The following is a 20,647-nucleotide window of genomic DNA, read 5'->3' as shown; positions in this document are numbered from 1 at the left end:
GAGGCTGGATTTTTGCAATTTTAATAAAAATATGCATCCCGTGGTTAAAAAAATATTGCTTTTATTTCAAAGTTTGCAATGTGATGTTATTTCACGTGAAGATGTTGAATGTATGATTTGTAAATGTAAAGTCTGTAGAGTTAGGAAACCTCATTACCACAGTTACTCAGTGCTTCCAGAGACCTCGGGGAACAAGATCACCGGTGCGCGTATTAATTGTAAGATCTATCATTTACTGCCGCACAGCATGAAGCCCTAATCCTATGGATTGTGTAAGAAGCAGCAGCCTCTTCCAGAGAGTCCCGAATGACGTAAGGCTTGCTGTAGCGTCAGGGCCCAGAACGGGAGCTTATTGCTGCAGTGCCTCCCTGTGATCAAGATGAGGTCACAGGGAACAGAGAAATATTCCTGAAGTCAGTACAAGTGTAGGACACAGCGTCTGGGTGCATCACACAGTACCTTTGCAGACTGTAGACTCTAGATGATATTATAATCACACATTAATAGGTCTGAATTTCTATTGATTTTCTTTTGGAACTGTCTTTAGGAACACTTTCTTTTTTAAAAGCCTTAATGCTGACCATTATCTGCTTGCTTTATTTTTTTTCATAGTCTGCATTTATCATCCTTTGGCACTACCTCACTGCTATTTATACCTGTAACAACTGCTGGTTGTCCTCGTCTCTTCAAACTCGTTCCTCAGCTCCTGGTGTTTCCTAGGGGAGAGGTGGGTGACTGAAATATCATTTCCCTTAGAAGAAGAAAAGCTCAACCTCTTTCAGGCCTCTGTGACCCAGTAGCTGGAATGTTCGAATTGCATTCATTAGGAACTTTGTGGTTCACGCTTTTAAGTGACATACTCAACCCCCAGAAAAGCATGCCTTTCTCGTGGGACCAAACCTCTTCTCTTTGCTTTTTTGTCTTTGACACATTTTCATGGATTTAAAAGAAGCCCTCAAGAAAATGTCTCCAGCTAGCATGAAGAGTTGGATAGGTGGACTGATGTTCAGCTGAGCAAGCAGGATGGCTTTGCTCAGCTGTGGTCCCCTGGGAGGTTTGATGTTCTCCTAAAATTACGTTGCTAGTGCCTTGCTCCTGTGGTTATCATCATACCTTTTTGCTTCTTTTCTGATCTATACGGCTGTCTCCAGGCCTCCTTGTCCATCTCTGGTTTCTCTGTGCAGGAACAGAGAGAAAGATGCGGGGAATTATACTGTCATTAAGGAAGAGGCGGCTATAAATTTACAGATCACAGTCCGCATTACGGTTGACACCAAGGTAGCTTTTTCACTTAGTCCAGAAACTGAGGATCTTTATCCTGGGCCTCCATGGTCATAAGGGACACAGGAGAGACCATAGCTACCAAAAACATGTCTCTTCTTCAGACTTGATAATCCATTCGATTAGTAGAAATCCATCATCATCTCTGGTTTCTCTGGGGTGGCTGAAGAACCAACAGAGCTGGCTGGACGCCGCTGCCCCAGCTCTCGGAGCAGCCACCTGCAGCAGAAGGCTGGATGACAGCTCGGTAGGTAAAGGCACGAACATCCAAGGCAGCCCTAGCATACTGCTTGTCTAAAATGCCACTGCGCTGTGCTGTTCACATCTTCTACAAGTGTGACGTGTGTCCATGCTGGGCTGTCCTTGGTTAGAGCACGTGGAGCTTGGATATGCGCACAACCTTGCCAGTTTCTGCTGTCCTGATGATAATCTCTGGAAGATACCCTGGAGTTCCGGATTAACAAAGGCTTTGACTTGTAGTGTTGTAATGAAGAACTGAACTGAAACGGCAGTCTGGGGGGGGTGTCTAAGAAGGGTCCATCTCTTACCCCTTCTCTGAAGGATGAGGTGCCCTGTCTGTCCTGCTGTTCACCAGCGCAATTCGTTAACTTTTCATCCCCCGGGGCCCTCATGTACGAGAAGCAGCCTTCCAGCAGCACGGTGCCAGCCGCAGGCCGGGGACTTTTGACATCAAACAATTTTAGCCCTGCTCAGACCAGATGTTCACCTGGCCTTCTTGCCGTACCGTAACACGCACGCCGCATACCTTAGCACCAGCTTCCAAAATAACGCTGCCAAGCGTCCTGTATTCACTGTAACAAACAACCGTGACACGGACGCGGCACCACGGGGACCCGGCACCACGGGGCCCCGGCACCACGGGGCCCCGCCGCCGCCATTTCCTCGCCGTTCGGGGGGCGCCTCCCCGGCAGCCCCCGCCCGCCCTTCCCCGCCGCGGGGCTGGCGGAGCCGTGGCCCGGCCCCCGTGGCACCTCCCAGCGCCCTGCCCCGAGCCTTCCCCGCCGCCCGTTCCCTCCCTCCCCGCCGCCCGCTGCCTCCGGCAGGCATTTCCTCGGGCGAGCCATGGCCGCGCAGGGCGGCCGGGGGAAGGCGGCAGCCGTCACCGCCGCCGCGGGGGGCTCTGCGGCGGGGCCGCCCGCAGCCTGTGGGGACGCGGCGCTGTGGTAACTCCCCTTCCTCCTCCTTCCCTCCTTCCTTCCCTTTCTCTCCGGGCCGCGGCAGCGGGGAACGTTGCGGGGACAGCGGCAGGAACGGCCGCAGGGCCGCGGTTTGGGCGGGGAGGCGGCCGGGGAGGGCTGCGGGGAGCGGCCCCTCAGGAGTGGCCCCCTCAGGAGCTGCCGCTGCCCCCGGCTGGGGAGAGACCCCTCGGGCCTGCCTCGTAGCCTCGTTATTTGTGCTCGCCTTCTTTTTGTCGGTGACTGAAACGGCGTGGAAAAAAAAAAAAAAAAACAACAAAAAAAAACCACCGCAGCGGATGCAGCTCTGGTGGCTCTGCCTGAGGCCGGGTTAGCTCCTGGGGGGGACACCGAGGGCTGGGGGCGAGCCGGTGCCCGGCTCCTGAGGGCACGGAAAGTTGTGGGTGCCCCTGGGTGCCTCTTGGGTGCCCCTGGGTGCCCCAGGAGAAGCTGCCCATCTGGGTCCGGAGCGTGGCACTGTTCACAAAGCAGCGATTTTTGCCTCTGGCAGCCGTAAGAGCGGTAAGCAGCTACCCAGGTCTGCCGAGCTGTGGCATCGATATTTCATGCGCTCGTCTTTGGTGATAGCCTAGCGCACACCCAACTTGTTGACACCAACAAACGTTAGTGAAGAGAGGGGTGAGCATCCCTCAGGGAAGGGAAAACATCCTTGCTTTTTATGCCGTAACATTTTCAAGATGCAGGCCATCACAATCCTTTCTGTTATTTATTCAGTATGGTTTTTTTTAGCATCTTGAAATGATCGTTACACTGCTAACAACTTTCTGGCTTTTGTTCTAGAAGTACTGCGGATCAGCCCGTCATGGAGGGAACCAGGCAGACCAGGATTTGTCGCCCACACAAGATAAGTGAATCCTCAAAGGTCTGTGCGTTTTTTTTTTGTTGCATACCAAAAAACAAGTTGCAAAAATAAACAAGAGTGGTGGTGGGTGAAAGGTTCCCTGTTAGATGGCCAATTTTGGAGGAAGGCGAATATTCTGAGCTTTTAAAAGCAGGTATAAAAACCCTGGTCTACCTGCACCCCTATTTTTTAAATAAGAAGTTGCTACCTAGTGATTAAAAAAAAAAAAAGAAAAAAAGGCAGCAGCAGCAGCAGCAAATGGGCATCTGCTCATCATGACTCATAACTTAAAAAAGAAACCCACATCATCACAGCACAGTATTTTCTCTACACCTAAACTTCAGTCATTAAAAGAGATGTGTTTATTTTAGGAATTTTACATATTGATCCATCTCTTAAAATCAAAGCTAGTTACAGGAGCAAAGCTAGTATTGCTTTTCAGATTTAATGTTTGTTTTGTAGAAAACAGGAGCCTTGATCCTGTAAGCAGTAGCAATTCTGGTGAACTCAGGATATTTTCATGGTTTTTTGAGGTTAATTTTCTTTGTATGGGATCTCTATCTGAAAAATACTGTGGTCCTAATTGGGAATCCACAGAAGGCCATCGTAAGTGACCCTTTATCCAGAATTAGGGTGATGGCCTGAGCTTTATAAGATGTTAATATCAGCAGTAATTATGATGTCCACTTTATTTCATACCAGTGACACCTGCTTTTCAGCTCTAGTGTGAGCACTGGGTTACAGGTGTTGCAAAGAATGAACCTGGTACTACCAAGAGTTGCTAGAACAGCTGACTTCTCAGTGCTTGTATCTGTCTTATCAAAGTTGAATGAGACAGATCTCCTTTTCTTCTGCTTCCCTGGGAGCAGTGGTACTGCATTAACAATCTGAAAGAAATTGGATCGTTGAATCCAAAAGAAGTTAAAATTTTAAAAGCGATAATAATAAATGATAAAAGGTAAACAGAACTAATTTTTACAAGCATCCCTAGCAATATAGTCTTTCCCTGAGTGCTGGTCCCGTCAGCCATTTAAGTGGTTTATTCTGAATGTTAATAGTAATTCATCACATTAAAAATTAATTAACTCGACAGCATTGTTTTATTTTCTTGCTAAGACAGCAGCTGTCACTATCCGTTAAAGTTAGAGTTACTAGATAATACTAAAGCTGTTCTGCGGAGTATAAATAGCTTGAGAAAGCCATTTGTGTTTAATATAAAATTTGTCTTGGTTTTGAAATGTGCAGCTATCAGCTTATGTTATTTGCTCACCGAACGAAGGAACGTGCTAAGTGGCTGGAATATGCTAATGTATTCCGAGTCCATCCAGTGCCATGCGTAGTCCTGAGCTTGATTTCTGAAGTAGCAGCAGTTCTGCATGGCAACAAGGATTTGAGGAGTACAAGTTGTTATATGTATTTGTGGTCAGGATTATGCTGCTGAATCCACAGCCGGTTAAGTAAATAGGGATCTCTGGCAGCTCTTACGGGCTGGTGTAATCTTGTTATGCACGATGGTGGTATCAGAGAATATTAGAGGGAGATCAGACACTTACAAGGACAAGAGGGAAGAGGTTTTTGGATTAATATAATGACTTTGCCCGATGAGTCAGACTCGGAATAGGGTGCTGTGAGATGTCAGTTATTGTCTGTTGTGCTCTATCCTTTATCGTAGTTGCCACAAATGTATGGTTTGTCCTCTGCCATGTTCATTCATCTTCCCACCTCCTCCACCCCTTGGGCTCTGCTTGGGCTACTGTGTGGCATCTTCATTTCTCAAGCTAAGAAAAATGAAGATAAAAACTTTACAGTCCTGAAAACCCATACTTTTCTCTGTTACATCTCTCTGGCAAACTTATTATTCAGTGGAGGTTACTTTGTTGTCTATGCCCTAGATGCCATTTTAATTTCAGAGGCAGACTAAAGACTTTTGGTCCAGGAAACTTTAAATTATTGAAGTTTCTTCAGTTGGATCGGTTTAACTCTGTATACTTGTGTGTACAAAGTCAGTCCAGCAGAAGGCTTTTTGGCAGCTTAGTCTCCATTGTTTAGAAAAGAGCATAAGCAAAACTGAAGAGAAGCCACTTGGATATCACAGTAAGAGCATCCATTTGGGAAGCTACGTCTGATAAAACTTCCTTCCTAGTCGACGTCTAAATAGAGAAGCAGGCAGAGGCCCAGATGCATGCTGCACTTCCTCCTGACCCTAAGTGTCAACAAATACACTGTGATTATTAAGTGGCCCTGCAATTTTCCAGTTTGGTGGAAAATGCAAATTCCTGTATAATGTTCCTATAAATGTTAAGTAGGTTTTTTTTTGTTTGTTTGTTTGTTTGTTTGTTTGGGGTGGGTGGGAAGCAGCCTAGCTTTGAGGTGAGAAAGCATAAGCTCTCAGGCAACAATCATGTCCCCCGCGTTTTCTTTCTGAGCCTGCCAGGTGTACAAAGGGCTGTTTTTTCTACAAATTCAGAACCTGATCCTCAAAGTAAATGAGCAGGCTCAGTTCTGCTACGGAAGCCTGCTTCTGTAATGCATCGTGTGGTGGAAGCTTGTCTTGCTGTGTGGAATGGCGATGTTACTGCTCTGGCTGAACCTTCTCTGCTGCAGCACATTTGGTTATTAATTTGGGTCTAATCGCTGGCAGACTGCCTGTCAGTGTACTACCAGCTGCTGAAAGGCAGACGTGGGAGGTCAGGCTCTCAAAATTGGTATTAGCTCAGGGTGATTGGCTGCTGTCATGTCTGGACAGTGGTGAGCTGTGCACGTTAATCCTGGTTATCTCGTGGTATAAAAGTACAGTTACCAAATTGTTAAACCCAGAGTGTGCGTCTAGAGCGAGGTTGTGTGCAGGAGAAAAGAATTTGGCTCTAGGACTTGAACTTTTCTCATCCAGGTGGGTAGAGAAGTTGTCTCACCGTGATTTAACCAAGCCATTAATGGCTTAGCCAGACAGAAACTATCATGTGCTTTCTGCTCAGGAAGCTGGAAACGCCAAGGATATTTAGGACTTCTAAAGCAGTGAGGGAGGAGCAGCAGTCTGGGAAAGGAAAGGCTGAATGTCTGGGAGGCTTGAAGAGACCTCAGGCCATCTGTGTGTCTGTTTGCAGTACGGATATGGACTGAGGCACCTTTTCAGGGTGTCACTTCTAGGAGTGCAGTCTGAAGGTACAGAACTGGGCAAGATCTGGAGTCTTACAACCAGAGCTGTTGAGAGCCACTGTTGGTACAATATAAAGATGTGCTTCCTTTCCACCCCCTTTCGTTTCTTCTGCAAGTTCTTACAGGCTCCGCAACTCTGTCTGTTTTGGATTTGGTAATTAAAGTTATGTATTTGCGTTTAACTTAACCTGGCTTTTATTAAGAGAGATCACAAGGCAACTGACTGTACCACAGAGCATTCCAGTCCCTGTAGGATGGTCCTAAAAGCGGTGTCACTTGACATGCCGGAGCGAACAGCCCCTTCAATAGATGCTGTGCAGGACATTCAAGGGGTAACAAGACGTCTCCATGCTGGTGGTTCTTAAGGCTGGTAACATGAGTCTGTGAGAAAGGAGGGACCACTGGCTGCCTCAGAAGCTCCATGGCACGTATAGAGCTAGTGGGAAGAATGCCTGGACCAGAACGGTCCCAGAAGGGCACTTAACAGACGCATTCCGAAGGCATTTTCCCCTTTCTCTAAAAGAAAAATATTCAGTCGCATTTGTTAAAACAAAAACTACCTTGGCTTCTGGAAGCGTGCAGTAGTCTTATGGGGATAAGTCAGCCACGTGTGTGGCTTTGCACATAAATAAACAGCTATTAGTTTTGAATGCAGTGTGTTTGTCTGGAATAATATGGAAAGAGAGGACTTTTAGCCTAACGAGCTCACCAGTACACAGTTCTGAAAAGGTTTAGGAGGGGGTAGCTGTCAAGTGAGCACTAACGTGGGCTGAATGAAAATTTGGCGTGTTGCTGTGTGCGTGTCTCCCACTCCAGATACTTAGCAAGCAGCTTAGTTGTGAAGAAGTCATTTGGGGGACAAGAAAGAAAGGAAATGTCAGCAAGATGCCTGGAAGACAATGAGTGGAAGAGTTTCAGAAAACTCGGCCTGTATAAACCATCAGGGAGGAGGTTTGGATTCAGCGTGGTGGAGGAAGTAGGAGTGAATTATATCAAAAATGGGTAGTAGGAAGTGGGAAGAGTCTGCTTAGGCCATTCAAAGTAAAGGTGAGGAGCTTGGGCTGGTAATATGTTGTGTGCCAATTGCTTCAAACCACAGTTTGTTATTCATGTGCAACATAACTTTTTCTCATGTTTGAATATATCTAAGGGGAAAATGCTCTGTGAACGCTGAAGTTTATCTTGGTGAAGACAACGTCTGATACTCCTGCTTGTTTATTCCAGGTGTACAGATGGGACGACCACTCTAGCCTGGTCCTGCAGAGTCTGAACGAACAGAGGCACCGAGGCCTCTTCTGCGATATTGTCCTCGTGGTGGATGAGCAGAGAGTCCCTGCCCATCGGAACCTCCTCGCTGTCTGCAGTGACTACTTCAACTCCATGTTCACCATTGGCATGCGAGAAGCCCACCAAAAAGAAGTTGAACTCTTTGGAGCCTCTTACATCGGTCTCAAGGCAGTGGTGGACTTCCTTTACGGCAGCGAGCTGTCTTTAGACGGAGGCAACATCGATTACGTGCTGGAAACAGCTCACCTGCTGCAGATCTGGAAGGTGGTCGACTTCTGTTGCGAGTACCTTGAGAATGAAGTCAGCGAGGAGAACTACCTGTACCTGCAGGAGCTCGCCTCTATTTACAACCTGAAGCGCCTTGACTCCTACATCGATTCCTTCATCCTGCAGAACTTCGGCACCCTGTCCTTCACCCCGGACTTCCTGCAGAACATTTCCTTGCAGAAATTGTGCCAGTACCTGGACAGCAGCAACGTGCAGCAGGAGTGTGAGCATGACTTGCTGCAGGCTGCCTTGCAGTGGCTTACCCAGTACCCAGAAAGGGAGAACGAGGCTTACCAGGTTCTGGATAACATCCACTTCCCCTTGATACCTAAAAGCGATCTCCTCCACCGCGTCAAGCCCGCCGTGTGCTCTCTTCTTCCCAAAGAAGCAAACTGCGAGGGGTTTATAGAGGAGGCGGTAAACTACCACAACAACGTCACCGCTCAGCCAGTGCTGCAAAACAAGCGGACGGCTCTGCGGACCTGCGAGGAGAGGCTCCTCTTTGTGGGCGGCGAGGTTTCCGAGCGGTGCCTGGAACTGAGTGACGATACCTGCTTCCTGGACGTCCGAAAGGGGCAGTGGGTAGCAGAGACCCCTCTCCCAGCCAGGAGAAGTCACCACTGCGTTGCAGTCCTGGGAGGCTTCATCTTCATAGCCGGGGGCAGCTTTTCAAGGGACAACGGAGGGGATGCAGCTTCAAATCTCCTTTATAGGTATGATCCCCGCTGTAACCAGTGGATAAAGGTGAGACTTAAGCTGTATTATTTCTCTGCCTAAAGTTGTTGATGTTTAGGGTGTTTTCTTCCGTTTTGATGGAAGGGAAGGGCTAGTGTGTAGGTATAGCTAACAGGCAGCAACACTTGCAAACAGAAAATTGAGTTACTTAAGTGGAGAAGCAGCTACTTGAGTCTCTTGTGGGGATGCTTAAGTTATGCACGCAGCAGAAGAGTTTGGGAGAGATTTTCGGCATGATTTGGGAAGTGGGCATCTAATCTGTAAAACTCCTGGCCAACATCCACCTGCAACCCTTTAAATTGCTTCTGGGAATAGCGCTAACATGAACCTAGACGTGATTGTTTAGTTCATCTTTCCCAAGCAGTAGCTTATATAATTAAATCAAAAATGGGTCTAATGCAAAAAGAAAATGTCTCTGACATTTGTCAAGTGTCTCTGTGCTCTGTCTTAGAACGGGTTATTCACTTACCACTTACAGTCCTGCCGTAAAACCCTGCAGCCCGTGCAGGCCCTATAAAAAATTATTTTGTTCCTATGCTTTCAACCAATCATCCTGGGCAGTTCAGTTGTGGTTTTGAGTGCTTCCAATGTACGTTATTTGCAGAGTTTTGGAAGGTGGTCCGTGTAACACTGAAACATTTATAGAGTGACCTGGCTCTCAGGTGCTTTCTCTTGTCCCCTTTTTTGACAAGGGGTGCTGTGAGACATGCTTCTGCAGGAAGAACAACAGTATTTTATGAATAAAAATGAGTAGCTCAAATAATAAACAGGAAGAAGCAACTGTCCTGTCCTCAGACATGAATATGCATCAAGTCAGCTTGCTTACCAGATGACTGAAGATGTCAACGTGTTGTTTTTTGACAGGTTGCCTCCATGAGACAGCGTCGCGTAGATTTCTACCTGGGAGCCATCGGCGACATGCTGGTAGCTGTTGGTGGCAGGAACGAAAACGGGGCGCTTTCTTCCGTGGAGACCTACAGTCCCCAGAAGGATTCGTGGTCCTATATAGCAGGCTTGCCGAGGTAACGGGGGCGTTTGGAAACGCGTTTGAAAACTGGCAGTGGCGGGAGCTCACTGACTTCAGCTGATGAATGGGTGTCCCTCGGAGAGAAGCGAGGAGAAATGTTGTCAGCGTCATGTTATCAGCAAGTAACAAACCGTATCAGCACGGGTTATTTGAGCAGCCATCTCTTCCAGGCAGTGCGCTTCGTGTCGGCTTGACTGGTTTTAATTTCTGTCCCGAGGTACGTCTGAAGGATGGAAGGGAAGAGACCTTGAAATTTCTGCGTGCTGTTCTCAAAATATTGTCCCTGAGGTCACTCGGAGTTGTGTCTTTTCAGAGGCACTGTTGAGATGTTGATCGGAGGCTTTTATAGTTTATTTGGCCTTGCGTTGTCACCTTGGTGTGACCGTTATTCTGTAAGGCGTTTTTGTCAGTTTGGCTGCTTAGATTGGCTTCTGCAAGTGAATCCTGTTTAGCTGTCTTGCGAGATAACCCCAGTAAATACGTCCCAGCCCAAACGTGCAGTCAGGGTTAAAAACTTGGCTGCCCTGCTTCTGAGAGGCTTTGGTACTGCAGCTCCTGGTGTAAGTGACAGCAGCCCAGGATATTGCTCGTATCTTGAATCAACGTCTGAGTGGTAAAAATGGTGTGACAGTGCTCCATTTGCAAACAGCTATTCCGATTTTGTAGTATTTTAATCTTGAAAATTACAGGGGTATCGGCTTTATGGATGGTATTTGCACGATGCCCGCAACTTCAGCAGCACTGCTTGCTTTCTTGTCAGGATCACTGAGGAGATCCTCGCAATTTCATTTTGGAGTTCGGGGCTTTTTCCCTTGTCCCCTTAGCTGCGGAGCCCCAGGCAGCCAGCGAGGGCACAGAAGCCCGCTGCCCAGTTCTATTTTGGGCAGGTGCCGCAATGCGAGGCTGAGCCAGGCTAACAGCTGGGCTCGAGTGCTCGTAAGAAGCAGGATGCTTTTTCTTTCTGCTCACACAGGCAGATCTAACAGTTGAGGCTAAACACCACGCTCTTTCCTGGGAAGCTGTGTATGACAGAATCTTTTGTTCCCAAGCCCTTCTGTTAATTGGGATGGGCTGCGAGAGCCCGGTAACATCTCACCGAAATTGTAGCACAGCTTTTTTTTGGTAGCATTTTCAAAGAAATGCGAATGTGACCTGACTGATTTTTACGCTGCTAGAAAAAAACCCTCACTTTAGAACAGGTAAGGATATCTTTTTCCCAGCTTATAAATGGTCCCGGGGAAGCTCGTGTGGCTGGCCCAAGCTGGCCAGGCTGCTGGCTGTCTGAAAAGGGGCAGTGTCACCTATACGTTCCCCCCAAAATCTCTGTGTTGGCTTTGGGAACTTTGCAGCTGCAGCAGTTATAAATGAACTTTGGTTTCCCGGGGTGTTAATTTCTCATTAAATTGCCTGGCTGATCCGCTTGGACTTGGCAAAAACACCCTTTATGGGGTGGACCTCACTTAAATTGGATCACCTGGTTGAAACTGCAGAGTTAGGCTGTAGTACAGCACCTATTTTTAATTCCTGCTGCATCCTAGAGAAACGGTTTTGTGTCCTCTCTTCCTGCCTGCTCTGTCTGGGTCCTGTGCTCAGCCCCCTGTGCCAGCTCAGGTGTTTGTGCAGCTGCGCAGGGAACTGGTTGGTTTCCCAGTTTCCCATGTAGCTGCTCTCTTGCATGTTAATATGGCTTAAGTTAGATTTTAATGGACACTTGGTACATTTAGATTTTCGGCCCCCTCTGCTGTTTGAGAGCTCTCGTGTCAGGCAACGCAATGTTAGCAACCGCTGCTCTTCTACACAGCGGGAATGAAGTGGCAAGAACTTCATGCAGGTTGCAAAAGGCAAAAATCAGCATAGAGGTGAACAACAAAAAGGAGCATTTCGAAACAAAGACAAGCAAATGCTGCTGGAGCTCAGAGAGGCGTTTGGCTGCTGGAAGGGGTCTGGGCAGTCCTTTGCTGATGTACTTCAGCTGTATTTGCCGAGAGCAGTGGAAGGATGAGAGAGAATTCTGTGCTGTGCTCTAGATTGGAGAAAAAATGCTGGTTTAGCTTCTGGGTGCTCCTGTCTTCCCTTCAGCACATTCTCGATATGATTTCTCTTTTCCTTCCCATCATATGATTCTGTTCCTCAAACTTTTTTTTTTAACCCAAAGAACATCTTGGTGAGGGACTTTTATAAGGGCGTGTAGTGATAGGACAGGGGGCAATGACTTGAAACTGAAAGAGGGTAGATTTAGGTTAGGTATTAGGAAGAAACTCTTCGCTGTGATGGCAGTGAGGCCCAGGCTGCCCAGAAGCTGTGGCTGCCCCATCCCTGGCAGTGCCTGAGGCCAGGCTGGATGAGGTTTGGGCAAATTGGGCTGGGGCAGAGGTCCCTGCCCATGGCAGGGGGGTGGAATTAGGGATCTTTAAGGTCCCTTCCAGCCCAAACCGTTCTGTGATCTTCCCCAGCCCAAATCTGAGTCTTTTCTCCTCACATAGAGGAAATGAGAGGGTTCAGTCCTCTGCAACCCAACTGCCGGATCAGGCAACACGTCTCTACACAGCCTTTGGTTTCCTGCATTCTTCAGCCATCTTCCCTCTCAAGAGTACGCGTGCAGCTTTTTGTCCTCCTAGGTGCATGGCCACCAGAAGCAGGCGCCCTGCCCACGGCTCTGGATTGGTTTTTTCTGGCTGTGCTAAGCCAAGGAAGAGTTTTCCAGGCAGCTGCTGGAGCAAAAGGCTCATGTTAAGTCATTCTAGGGAGTTGTCTTACATAGTTTGGTTTGAGCCGCGTGGTGTTGGACTCTCAGAGGTTACGTTTGTTAAAGATTCTACTCTGAGCATGCAGAAAAGGTTTAATTTTTTTTCCCAAGGGTTATAGCTTGCCTTGGGCGGGAAGATTCTCAGGGGAACAGCGACGGTTGCACCCTTGCTACAGAGCCCTCCTGTCCACTGCCTGATTCTGCATCCACGGTGCTGTATGCAGGAACAGGAATGCTCGTCTGAGGAAGAGCTTTTCAGGCTCTTTTTTTCCCCTCTTTTCTTCCTCCCCGCCCCAACATGGCCAAAATACCATGTTGCTTCCCTGACCACATTCCTGGAAGGAGCTGAGCTGTGGGGGCTGAAGCGGTGCTGTCTTACCGGAGGGGAAAGCACAGCATCTTGAGGCAGATGCTTCACGTGGAAAACCGTAGCTAAGCCATCTCAACGACGCACACCGTCCAAGTCTGCTACAAGTGAGACCGGGTCTAAGTCTGCTAAAAGCATTTTGCTCGTTAGGCCCTTGGCTGTGGAATACTTTTCCCGTTCTTAGGAGACGTCCTCTGTCTTTTAGCCGCTTTCCCAGGCTCGCTGGGAGCAGTTGCTGCCGCAGTTTCTAGCCTGGAAGGGAACAGCAGTGACTCCAGGTCAGGCTGAGCAGAAGTTTGTGCAACGTGTTCTTGAGCAGACCTTGAAAAAGCCTGCTGCAGACATCAGTGAAATTAATGGAGTGGCCCTAGGTGAAAGTTTGGCAGAACAACTGACGGCAGCTGCGTAAGGAAATGTGTTGCAGCAGGTTAGCAAACGATGGTATCTGCTCTGCTAGTTGGGTCACGAATAATCTCGCAGGGTTGCAACAGGTGGACATCGGGATTCTGAGCAACCCCAGCTTGCCAGGACTTTGCTTGGAACAGGGGATTCCCAAAGCTTTATCGGGTTGGGCCACGCGTGTGGCTTTTCTTTCTGCTTAAGAAAATAAATCCCAGATGCTCTGGGGCTCGCTGAATGGTGTCACTGTGACAGAAGCTGTAATCTTTGCAGCATTATGTCTGGGAAAGTAATTCAAAATTGGCAGCTGACTCTAATAGATGTTCTGAACTGAAACTTCGTTCTCCGTAATGCCTTTATCTTTTTTTTTTTTTTTGGCCACTCCTGTAGCTGCTGCTGCCAAAATGCTCCTTGCTTTCTGTCAGTGGCTTTCTGGACCCGTGGTATGGACGCATCCTGTTCTGTTGCACGTTTGGAAGCGGCGCTGTTCAAACCACAGGGCTCATGCAGAGGATTCTTACTGATTTTTTTTTTTTTTTTTCAATGTCTGCAGTATGTTTTGTGCAGTTTTCTGTTAACGCGAAGCCAGGTACGTGCGGTCGTGGATGGGCTTTGCAGAAGTCAGGCCAAGTGAAACACCTCTAGCCTGTTTCACCAGGTAATCTCCCTGTGTGGGGAAACAACAACTTGATGGCCAATTTTATGCTTCAGGTATGACTGCCTCTTTCCAATTGCTGTTGGAGCTATTGCTGTTCGCTGGACATACCTGTTGGTTGAGGGGGAAAAAGAAAAGCTTGGGTGCCTTTTCTGAGGCTGTTTATGCTAGGCTGCTTGTGCTTGAGAGGGAGTGCCTACTGCTTGCTTATCTGGAGAGAATTCTCTTTCCTGGTAGCGTAGGAAAATATTTAGTCTACTTCTCCAAATGTCACTGGCGTTTTTCATAACTTATGTTTTCTGTTGGTGGTGGGGGTGGTTTTTTGTTGTTGTTTTTGGTTGTTTTCAAACGTTGTCCATCCTTACTTCCCAGATAGGCGCTCTACCTTTTGAGACCCTTTTCTGTGTATATAGAGAAGCAAAGACAACCTGACTGTGTGCCTCTGGAGGCTTACGCTCCCAGTTCTTGTCCCCAAGGGACCACAAACAAGGTAGAGCAGCATCTCTCTACGCCACACCTGCCACAGCGTTTCTGGCAGGTGCAAAAGCAGGCAGGCACGTGCTCAGGGAATTTCACGTCAAGCAGACACACCAAGCACGAGTTACATTCTTCCACGGGTAGGCAGATTGTGAGCTGTGGAATTTCTGAGTTGCCTTTTTGGATAAGGTCTCACAATTATGCCTGAGTCCTTTTTATTTTTTTCCTTTTTGTGAGTGGCTAAGAAGCAGCATAAGTTGTCTCTTCAAGGTCTCCAGGGATGGTGCTCAGCCCCTGTAGCTGCAATGCCTGTCCTGGCCACTCAGCATTCTTAGGCCAAGTGTGTCAAGGTTTTCTTTCTGTTTCTTGTAGCAGGAGCTTGTTAAAATATCTGATTCAGACACCGGTCAGGGATCAGAAGCCTTGGTAGGCATACAGAATAATAACCATCTTAGCTGTTCTCAGAAGTATCATGCTTTCAGGGTAAATGTGGGTTTTCTTTCTATTCCACCTTTTCTCCTGGCACAAAAGCGCTTGGCACTTATTTGTTGAAGCAGTTATGATACGGGTTGTGTAGCTGAGATGAACTATTACAGGACGAAATGAAAACAGCTTAAGGTTCTATCCACATTGAGTTTTGAGCGTGTTCAGGCACAGTTCAAAAGCATTCCAGGCTCAAGTAATGCTAACGTAGGTTTGTCAGCCGTAGAGGTTGACTTGTTGAGTCCTTGACTACAAAGGATGGTAGCGGAGGCTCATGAGTGCAGCACGAAGCGTATGTTGCTCTGCAGCCCTGTGGGTATTAAATTGTTTGGGCTCTTTGTGTCAACGTGTGAGCCAGTTTGCTGTGGCTGGTGCTGCAGCTATTTCTTTCAGAAAGAAGAAGACAAAAAGACATACGTAGGAAGGGTATCTTCAAGGAGGCTGAGGCTGTCCCTTGCTTTGGTGTTCCAAGAGCTCAAAAGCTCAGAACTATCCTAGTGTGAAGTCAACAGCCTCAACAATTAGGTTTGTAGCGCCTTTATTACGGCGTATCAAAAAGGTTTTCTCTCCACTCTGTGGAAATGCCATGCATGAAGTTGGCTTCTGCCATCTCATTTTGTCTTATTTGAAATGTGATCTCTGCTTAAGGTCTGTTGCCTTGTCGTGGGGTGACCAGGGAAGTTATCACTTGTGTAGCAGAAGTGGTAGAGCAGGTGGATGGCTCAGGAAAAGGACACTACGTGTATCATGACCGTAAATACGTGGTGTTGTGAACACTGGTGGGCAAGAAACACGATTTATGATCCTTGAAGCTGCGAAAGGGGACAGCAACAGTGGTTTTGTTGTTGGTTTTTCTTGGTTAATCGCTACCGGTAAGTCTGAGAGGTATCATGATTATTTCCTCTTTCTGTCACAGAGTCCCTTGCTGAGATGTGGATTTTTTCCTCTCTGGCACTCTCAGACTGATCCAACCCAAGCACTGGGGCAGGAAAATGGGAGTGGAGGCCATGGCACCTAGAGCAGGATGGGTTACCTCTGTTCTGTGACACACTGCAGAGGATGTGCCTTAAAAAGTGGTTGTCAAACCTTCACGCTCTGCAGAGCAAAGCGAAGCAGCGTGAATAAAAGCAGTTACTGGGTAACTAAGAAGCTTAGGAATTCTTCTGTCTTTAGTTACTGTTTATTTTCTTCCTTCGTACCAGTCCTTGTTGAACGTTTGTGTATTTGGATGAAACCCGCGAGTACTGAGTCGGGTTGTTTCTGTTGCCTGTCCCAGGTTTACCTACGGCCACGCCGGCACGGTCTACAAGGAATTTGTGTACATTTCGGGAGGCCACGATTACCAGATTGGCCCCTACAGAAAAAATCTGCTGTGTTACGATTACCGCACGGATGTTTGGGAGGAGAAGAGGCCGATGATCACTGCCCGGGGCTGGCACAGCATGTGCACCTTGCAGGACAGCATCTACTCCATCGGTGGCAGCGACGACAACATAGAAACCATGGCCCGTTTTGACATTTTGAGCGTGGAGTCCTACAGCCCGCAGTGTAACCAGTGGACCAGAGTTGCTCCTCTGCTGCAAGCTAACAGTGAGTCGGGGGTGGCTGTTTGGGAAGGCAAAATTTATATACTTGGAGGCTACAGCTGGGAAGAAACGGTCTTCTCCAAGACAGTCCAGGTTTATGATAAGGAGAAAAATAAGTGGTACAAAGGAACTGATCTACCCAAAGCGATTGCTGGTGTGTCTGCGTGCGTCTGTGCGTTGAAACCCAAAACAGAGGACAAAAAGAAAAAGACAAAAACAAAAAAGCATCAAGATCGAGGAAGATGACTACTTCTGGATAACCACCCTTTGATGGTGGATTCCAAAAGACCCTTGTATTTATCATTTCTTTCTAACCTTGATTCTTTATTTTTCTTTTTAAATGGGGCGGGGGGGGGGTGAGGAGACATCTTCTGAAGCCTCAGAAATGTACAGTTGAATGTGCTTTTTGGACTAAGCTCATGTTTAAGGCAAAAACGAGAAAAACCAAAAAGCCCCTCCTACTGTATAAGGGGTGACGTGGCAAGAGAGGTTATGCTGATCTCCTGAATGTTGAGGATTAGTCTTTTACATCTGTGGTTCATGGCATTTCCACACACATCGTATTATAGTGACATTTTTAAAATAAGGTTGAATCTTTGGCTGAGATGATAATGTCAGGGGTGAGGAGGCAGAGTAGTAAGCGATCAGTTGGAAGTTACAGAGCTTTTCAAAGGAACTCGGAAGGGACTGCTCTGAAAAAATGAACCAGGTCTTCGATGTTGTAAGTCTTGAATTTTTGTAACAGTAAAGTCCATTTCCAATACGCTCTTGAGGTGTTAGTATCAGATTTCTGGAACATGTGAGTGTTCAAAGGAAATACTTCTTTAGGTGAATGCAGGTCAAATCAGCTCAGAGAGCAAGTAACTCCACTGTGCTCTTAAGATTAAGAAGGTCTTATTTATTGTGTGGCCAGAGAATAGCTGGGGCTGATTAGGGCTTGGATTGATAGCGTGGTGATCTCTGAAATCTGGGGAGTGAGGTGACTTTTGCATCCCTTGTTGCAACACTTTCCGTATCTAGACACAATAGCAAGAATTTTTTAGGCTTTAAAACCTGGTCTGGAAAGAGGGCAAAGAACCCATTTAAAGAAGCTGAAAGAAGATTTTGAGGATTTGGATGGTTTGCTTTGAGCTTCAAAGCAGACGGAACCGGTAGAGCTTGCTGTGAGTTTGGGGTTTGCTTTCACTGGGGTCCAGGGGGTAGGGAAATGGCAGGAGGATCCTTCAGCTGAGTGTGAAGCAGGAGTATGTCCTTCCCCAGCCCTGCCCGGCTGTACAAGCTGGGATTTGCTTCATTTAACTTGGACCTCGCAGAGGTCACAGCTGCTAGCCAGTGGGAGCAGGGGCCCGTACTGGACTTGTCTGCTGTCAAGCAGCAGATTAACCAGGGTGACTAATTGGGGCTCAGTAATCCCGAGGAAGAGCAACTCACTTTTTACCTGAGCCAGTAGCTCCTGCTTTCTTCCTTTTTCAGATTCAGATTGGCTTTTCGTGAGAGTAGCCTTTCTAATAGGTTTGGTGGGGACTCCAGGCCATCAGGTGTGCGACAGAGCCTCTTCCAGCGAGGTGGGTTCCGAAGGAAGAAACCTAAAATACGCTCGGGACCGTGCTTGGGATCCAGACAGTAGGACCAAACTAAAATCGTCCGCTAGATCGTGTGTCACGCTATCCCCTGCATACCAAGTAAAGAGATTTCTGCCCCAAGTGTTGGTTCACCCTCTACAAACACAGCTGATTCTGCTGCAGATATTAAAATTCCCCGACTGTCTGGCCAGCTTGCAGGCATTCACCCTGGGGTGTTTTACAAACGCACCTCTTGTGCGCAAGGAGTCGATCACCAGCAATCTGATACAACCACTTCAGTTACTGTAATAATGCCAGGCCACAGATTAATGTTCCCCCTTCCCCAAAATAAGTTTTTAGAAAGTTTTTAAAAACTTTTTCTACTTTTTTATAACACATTTTGCTAACTCCAGTCTCTTGTTTGCCATATGTTATATTATTTACTACGGAGGCTACCGCTCCGTTCTTGTGGCCCCGTTGTTGCTGTCAGGAACTCCTAATTTGATGGATCTTTTAGTCTTTGTGTAGTTGGTTGGGATGTGGCGCAGCTGTTAGAGCAGCGTTTGCATTCCCAGCATTGTCAGGCAGTCAGCTATAATTGTAACCAGCGTACGGCCTCTGCACTGACAGCCCAGCTCGCCAGACACGCTAATAAACACGGTTTATTTTCAGCTATTGGGGATTTGCTGAGTGGTTTGATTTAAAGTTCTGCCGGGGAACTATTGATTATAGGGTTTTTTTATTTTCTCAGTCCTTCTTGCACCTCTCTCCTGCGCGCCATAACCCCGTATTTCGCATTTGCCCTTTTTTCCACCTGGTGTACGTACGGCTGATACCTTGCTAATATCCTGCTACCCTCCCAGTTTGTTTTTTTTAAAGGTTGGTTGGTTGTTTATTTTGGCAACTATTTACCTCATTAATTGGAAAACACTAAGAAAACATTTTTGCACTTACCATCGTTTGAACTTCTCGCAATGCAGAGAAGTCTCACGTTACAAGAACCTATGTGTATTGGAAGAGGTGCCTCTGAACAAACTTCGAGTGCAAGGAAGTTACAGGTGTCTCCTTCAGTGCTAAGAAATGATTTAAGAAAACGAGTTGCAATGAGCTTTGGGAAACTCCGTAAGGTTTTTCTGTTTTGTATTGTTTTTGAAAAGCTGAAGGAATTGGTCTAATTTGCATTAATGGATTTGTTTTAAAGCCTTTGTACACTGCATGAGGTAATTGGTATTCATTTTTTAATCCTAAAAATTAAAATTAAAAAAAAAAAAACACATTTTGGTTATGACAAACTCGTTAATGAGTTGTTTTTTTTTGTTTTGTTTTTTATATCTGAAATCCTTGCTATGTTGACTGACAGCTACTTAACTTTTTGGACATATTCATGTGTAAGTATAAAACAAATTTCAAAGACTTGCTTTGTTTTTATTAATGGGTTACTTGTTACTATATTTCCTCCTTCCCTCCCTACCCCCTTTTAATTAAATGTGTTTATGTATTACATTAATGCCTGGAAAAATAAATCCAGTTTAGAATATTGTATTCATCACTGTCTGATTTGTGTCTTGATTTAACTGATGTCTTCCTTATTGAGAAATTGGAAAGAAGTGATTTTGTAATTATTTTAGGTGGCATTGGTAGTGATGGAAACATTACAACAGGCGGAAGCTAAACAGCAATTTGAGGTACAGATGTAAATTGTTTGGCTAATCCACCTTTTCTGCATCATGTTCCAAAGCAGACACTCAGAAATTACATTTCACGTTTTTTTGCAACCGGGACCAAAGACCCAACCCAGTTTACCAAGGCTTTCAAGGATAGCGTTTAATGGGGAGTAGGTAAACGCAGTTAGGACTTCATAACATGAAACTTAATTGTATATAGGCAAAATATAACCTCAGTTCTCATCAAAGTAAGCTTCATTTTTCCCAGTCCATTTATCGTCCTTCCAAAACCAAAGGCTCTGTGAGTGTGTGACATCTCTGACGTTACCAGAGGTCACCAGGGTATCGTACCTGTGGTTGCTGTAGGCTTTTTTCCATTATTTAAGCAACAGATGATTGCCATTTGCACCTCCAAGTCCCAGGGCAGTGAGCACTGCCAAAAGCCCTGTCTGGGTGCCCCTGGCCGTGGCTCAGCATCGCTCGCAGGGGAGCGGTGTGTAAGGCAGCAGCAGGTCATGCTTCAAAACCACCTCCAAAAAACGGCTCCGTGAAATCGGGGCGCTGCAATTCAGCAAAAATGAAAGGGAGGGGATACGTGTGAGGGGATGTCTGCTTCGATTCTCGCAGCCCAGCCGGCCGTGTCTGGGAGCAATGAGGGCGAAGGGAACAGGGAACAGGCGCCTCCCTCCACTCTCCGTGCTTACAGGGTCAGCCCAGCACCTGTACATTCCTCAGCCTTCATCCCCACGCTTCGTGCAACGCTTTGCTTCTTGTCAGGAAGCGCAGCTCTCTTCCTGCCCTGGGGAGAAATAGCTGCTGCTCTACCTCATTTCCAAAAAGGCTCCTGCTGCCAAATTCTGCGGAGAGCTCGTTTCACCTGACGCAGCTACTGATAAC

General features: G+C 47.0%; 1 protein-coding gene across 3 annotated transcripts; it reads left to right on the top strand.

Moving 5' to 3' along the window:
• Positions 1 to 2,322: 2,322 nt before the first annotated feature.
• Positions 2,323 to 19,632, top strand: KLHL36 (kelch like family member 36). Of its 3 annotated transcripts, none has more exons than XM_050713246.1 (5): positions 2,323 to 2,465; positions 3,282 to 3,360; positions 7,720 to 8,793; positions 9,649 to 9,806; positions 16,215 to 19,632. In XM_050713246.1, exons 1-5 carry the CDS (start codon positions 2,365 to 2,367, stop codon positions 16,768 to 16,770), a joined length of 1,968 nt encoding a protein of 655 aa, XP_050569203.1. In that variant the 5' UTR covers positions 2,323 to 2,364; the 3' UTR covers positions 16,771 to 19,632. The 3 variants fall into 3 exon arrangements, with proteins under 3 accessions (XP_050569203.1, XP_035399493.1, XP_035399494.1); XM_035543600.2 differs by having other exon boundaries at positions 2,331 to 2,465; positions 3,279 to 3,360; XM_035543601.2 differs by lacking the exon at positions 2,323 to 2,465 and adding an exon at positions 2,719 to 2,999 and having other exon boundaries at positions 3,279 to 3,360.
• The last annotated feature ends 1,015 nt before the right edge of the window (positions 19,633 to 20,647 follow it).

This window comes from Cygnus atratus, chromosome 12 (assembly GCF_013377495.2).
Source record: "Cygnus atratus isolate AKBS03 ecotype Queensland, Australia chromosome 12, CAtr_DNAZoo_HiC_assembly, whole genome shotgun sequence".
Classification (NCBI taxonomy): Eukaryota; Metazoa; Chordata; class Aves; order Anseriformes; family Anatidae; genus Cygnus; species Cygnus atratus.
The sequence above is the reverse complement of the archived record's forward strand: the minus strand, read 5'-3'. Positions and strand labels throughout refer to the sequence as shown.